The 5,000-nt window shown below is 40.3% G+C and overlaps 1 protein-coding gene across 1 annotated transcript in view; it reads left to right on the plus strand.

Annotated features, from left to right (window-relative positions):
* LOC137974304 (uncharacterized) overlaps positions 1–3,901 on the plus strand; it is a 21,183-nt gene extending 17,282 nt beyond the window's left edge. The window contains exons 13-14 of the mRNA XM_068821188.1: positions 1,917–2,008; positions 3,257–3,901. Of these exons, the coding sequence (XP_068677289.1) occupies positions 1,917–2,008; positions 3,257–3,383 (219 nt within the window). The 3' untranslated portion in view covers positions 3,384–3,901. The remainder of the gene's footprint in view (positions 1–1,916; positions 2,009–3,256) is intronic.
* Positions 3,902–5,000: the final 1,099 nt, after the last annotated feature.

A 5,000-nucleotide genomic window follows, 5' to 3' on the forward strand; every position in this document is an offset into this window, starting at 1 on the left:
TCCTGACGACGTGAAATGACCCATTTGGAGCGGGATGCGAGCAGCTGACTTTCTCTACAAACATCCACACTGTTCATACTAATTTTATTTTTGGGATGTTGAGACACAATTTCCATGCCGAATGCCGCGGAAAAGTCGCGAAATTATTACAATAACTAGAAATATTGGGTCGATTATTAAAACATAGTTTAGACAATGTTTAACAAAACCGCGTTCTAAGCCATTTTCAATATTGCCAACAGTCATATCTTAATATTGTCTGCTGCTGATGATAACAAGAAGGTTTGCATTCCAAACTAGACAGTAATTTATCTACTTAAAATATACCGCTTATAAACAGATTTGGAGGTCCACTAATTGTCTTAAGCCGCGGCTTAATTTAGACTTTGTTTAAATAACTGGCCCATTATTTTTAAGCAACGCTCTCGTAGCGGTCGTCTTCGATTTACCAACTTGGAATAAGGAGTTTTAAGGCGCCCGCAAACGAGAAAATAATGTTGCGGAAGCAAATGTTTCCCCGCTTGCAGCCACAGGAAACATTTGTTGCGGAAACAAAATTTGCTTCCTCAGCGAATGTTTCCTTGTTTGCGCGCCGAGGAAACATTTCGAGAAACAATGTTTTCCGCAAAAATGTTCCTTGTTTGCGGGCGACTTTAGAGACTAGGACGCGACGACAGCGAAAAACGTCACAAACTTTGCATATTTAACTAGCAAAAACAATAGCTTTGCACGCTGTGCACGTGCATTTTTCATTTTTGCACATTTCTTTCACGTTTTCGGCAAATCTGCAACGTGAAATGACCAATTCTCAAATTTTAAGGAGAACGTGAACACAAGGCAGCAAATTTGAATTTTCTGTCGTAGCTTCAAGACCGTATCTCCTAATTCAGTTCCTGGAAAGTTGCGCTAGCTTTTAGTAGTTAGACAAACCGACATCATGACGAAAAAGATTAATAAACCTGACCTTGCAATTTTAAATGACGTTTTCGTTGCCGTCGCGTCGTAGATCTTAAACTCCGTATTACTTTAAGATCTACGACGCGGTCGTCAAAGAGAACGCCACGAAACAACAATATGATTGGTTAAAAGAAGAAAAATATTTGTGTTGCACGTGCGGCACGCAGTTGAGCACGTGTTAGGGACTTTAAGAACTACGACATGGTCGTCACCGAGAACGCCACAAAACAACAATATCATTGGTTAAAAGAGGAAAAATAATCAACCTGCACGTGCTGCACGCATTTCAGCACGTATTAGGGACTTTAAGATCTACGACGCGGTCGTCAAGGAGAACGCCACGAAACAACAATATCATTGGTTAAAAGAGGAAAAATAATCGTGTTGCACGTGCGGCACGCATTTTAGCACATAATCGTGCGGTTCTCTGCAAAACAACGCCGTGAAATCACCAAATATGGGGGTTTTGACGACAACGCGAGCGTTCAAATGTGAACCTTTCATTCTCTATTTTTGCTCAGAAACCGCTCGTACCAATTTATTTTTAGGATACCTCGCCCACATTGTACAACGCGAACGAGATGGCCAAATCACGAGAGACTTACGATAGTGTAAAATTATATTTTAAAGCGACGTTTTCGTTGACGTCGCCGTCGTAGATCTCAAAAACCCCTTTTTAATTAGGGAGTTTAAGAAACGACGACGGCTACGGCAACAAAAACGGCAGTCCAAAATATAACTTAGCGCTATTGCAAGTATTTCGCGATTATTCCGTCTTGTTCACCTTGTAGAATACAGGCCTAAATCAGCCTATTGTTCAAGCTGAACAAGATGGAATCAGTAATCCCGAAAAACTTACGACAGCGCAAAGTTGTGTCTTGAAAGTGAAGTTGTAGTTGACGTCGCGGCCGTTGTCCTTGCTAAAACTCCCTCATAACTTCACTCTTACGTGCTTGCAGGGTGTTGGAAACTATCGTCTTGAAGCCAATCCTCACACGGTTCATCTGAAACTCAAGACTCGACAATCTCACAACGGCGGCTTCGCCCCAAGGTACTCGCTTCTTGTTGCTTTAATTCTTCTCCGTTATTTTTAAGTCCCCTTCTAAGGTTTGGCCTGGTGGCGTATGTGAACACAAGTAACCCATAGTCATCCTGTGCTCCGCCGAGCCAGCCTCGTTGGCTGCTAGTTTCATCACCCAAGACAAAGAAAAAAAACATATTTCAACTACACATACTCGAGTTCGTTGTCTTTGATAATACATCCCAAAATAGGCAGCTTAAGAATGCGACGTTTTCGAACCGAAGTGAGCTCTTTTCCTACTTAACTTGTCCTGACAAGACCACTTTTATATTGCAAAGGATCTTTTCACTATTACAGAGGAGTGCTTTAAAACTCTGGGAGAGACTACTGTCCTAGCATGCGAAATTGTCGCTTCCGGTTTCCCGCCGTATCTCAAAAACGTGGTGTCCCTATTGATTCTCCGGTAACTTACAATAAAGGTTTTTACACATAACATGAGAATTTTATTCCATAAAGCTCATTTGTACAAATCTATACGCTTTATTTTCACATGTGAAAAAGGCCTATACAGCCAATCAGAATGGCGTACAGCTATTTCACATGTGGAAGTATAACCAATCAACGTTAGCGTAAAGGCGTTTCCGTGCCAATCACTCGTGCATCTCGTGCAAATCGTGCAAATCGTACTTGTTTTTGAATTAAATCAAATTTGCATTTGGTTTTATTGTTAGTGAGTTTTTGTTTCTAATTCGCGTTCAGAAAACTATTTTAATGAAAATTCTCATGTTATGTGTAATAAACAGTTCACGACATAGAAAGTGCTTTGTACGGGGTTTTATTCACTCGTTGTTTGTGTCAAAAACCCTCACTCGCTCGTTCCTCGCTCGTTCGGGTTTTTGACACAAACAACTCGTGCATAAAACCCCGTACGCCGCACTTTCTATGACGTAAACTATATATACGTAACGGTTGACAAAAGTGCGCCTGCATTTGGTCTTGAACAACCTAAGGGCAAGGTTAGCCATAAAGATGTATAACTAGTCTGTATGGAAACAGTGCATGGAAACATCTTTTGCGGCTGCCATCAACCGAAAAACATCCCTTCAAATTTTCATTGTGCTTGTGAAAAAAGTGCCACTGCATGTAATGTCTCTGAAGACCACGGGTTTTAGCTCGGCCCGTTTGAGTCGAACCTCGCTCCTCGGGTAGTCTCTTGCCGACCTGTCCAATGCTTGATGTTGCACCTCGTAATCTCTATTTTCGTGTTTTATTTTTCAGATCGGATGATGAGGATCTTGAGAACTTTTTTCGCCAATTTTTTGGCCAGTTCAATCATCCAAGGGACGAACGGTCCAACGGGTCACACAAGCATGCAAAGCCAAAAAAGCGAAAGAAGAAGCGTTAATGCGTTAACCCGACATATCGCTTTGTTGCCGGTTGTTTCGCCCCTAACAAATTGACCGAGTAAATCACCATGATTCACAGTGGTTTACCATCTCTGGGCGAAGTGACTGATAGAAAAAGATTTAACTGTGGGCGAATTAGCGTGGTTTTTTTTTTTTTTTCGTTTTTTTTGTTTTTTTTTGTTTTTTGTTTTTTTTGTAGTGGGTGGGGGTTAATCAAAATGACTTTCTTTGTGGGAGTGATTTCGAGGTCATATCTAAGAGCTAATTCTATTTTCTTACGGGTGGCTATGTATCTCTAAGTCGTTAAGGTTATGGAAATCTTTTTTTGTAAATAGTTATACAGCAGATAAGATAAACAAGAAATCGTTATTTAATTAATTTGTAAGGTAAAGTTATGCTATGTGAAATCCTATATTTGCTACTTAAAATTATATCCGTAATTTAGTCAGTTCGTTTTCTCGCCGCTTTGGATCATTTCAGCGGTTACTATCGAGTTATAAATAAAGTTGCGTTATTTTTTATCAAGTTGTTCTTTAGTTTTTGTGTTAGTAGGGAAAATGCCCTTGTATTGGGGAAACGTTGGATCTCGAACAATATTGGGTGAACAGCATGGACAAAATATTACATGAAATTTATCGCATTGCTAGACAAAATTACCACAGGAGCTGTGTTGATGCAGTGATAGAGCGCTTGCTTTGTACCGTTGCTTCCTGTCTTCGTTTCCCGGACTTGACATCATATGTGGGGTTGAGTTTGTTGGATCTCGGCTTTGGGACCTGGTGCCCGTTAACTACCGGGCCTCGTTACCGTGCCCTAATAGACCTTATTCACTATAGCCGCCATGTTGGATTTGCCTTTATCATGCAAATTAGCTACACACTTCTGAGGGGGCAAACAAGGCAAGTTCGAGAGGTTTCAACGAACATCTTCGCCACACAGATGATTTGTTTTACGATCACTGAATGTTTATAACCTAAGCAGTAAAATAGACTGCTTACACAAGTTACTTCGATGTTTTTTTAGTGAAAAATGAGCAGATAACGGAGTAGAAAGTCAAAATGTCGGAGGTAATCAAAAGATAAAACTATTATAAAAGGTACTTAATTCTCAATTCTAAAATTTACATTTAGCAATGTTAATTTAATATTTCGACGAGCCGATTTCCGCAATTTGCCTTTATTCCAATGTTTGCCCCCCAACATAACACATTGCTAATTTACATGAAAACCAGCATGGCGGCTGAATGAGGGCTATTTACGTTTCTCGGAGCACCCATAAAGCTCGGTCATCCCTTCTTTCCATCCCTCAAACTGACATTTCCCTTTTTATTCAACTTATACGACGTACAGTCTACTTTAGACTTTAAATCTACTTCAACGAAACAAAGATTTTAAACAAGCTGAGAAGATAGGCGAGGCAAAGAGTTGAACCCGGATCGATAGCTTCACCTTGCAGTTTCCGATATCCACTAGACTAACGAGACAACCTCCCTGAAATCCGAATTTTTTTAAGAGTATTGAAATAGTAGTACCCAGCAAAACAATTGAAAGTTAAGCGTCTTCAACGGAGTTTTTAGACCTAAATACTGTAGAACAGCGCGTCATAGCTTAGAAACG

This window comes from Montipora foliosa, chromosome 10 (genome assembly GCF_036669935.1).
Source record: "Montipora foliosa isolate CH-2021 chromosome 10, ASM3666993v2, whole genome shotgun sequence".
NCBI lineage: Eukaryota > Metazoa > Cnidaria > Anthozoa > Scleractinia > Acroporidae > Montipora > Montipora foliosa.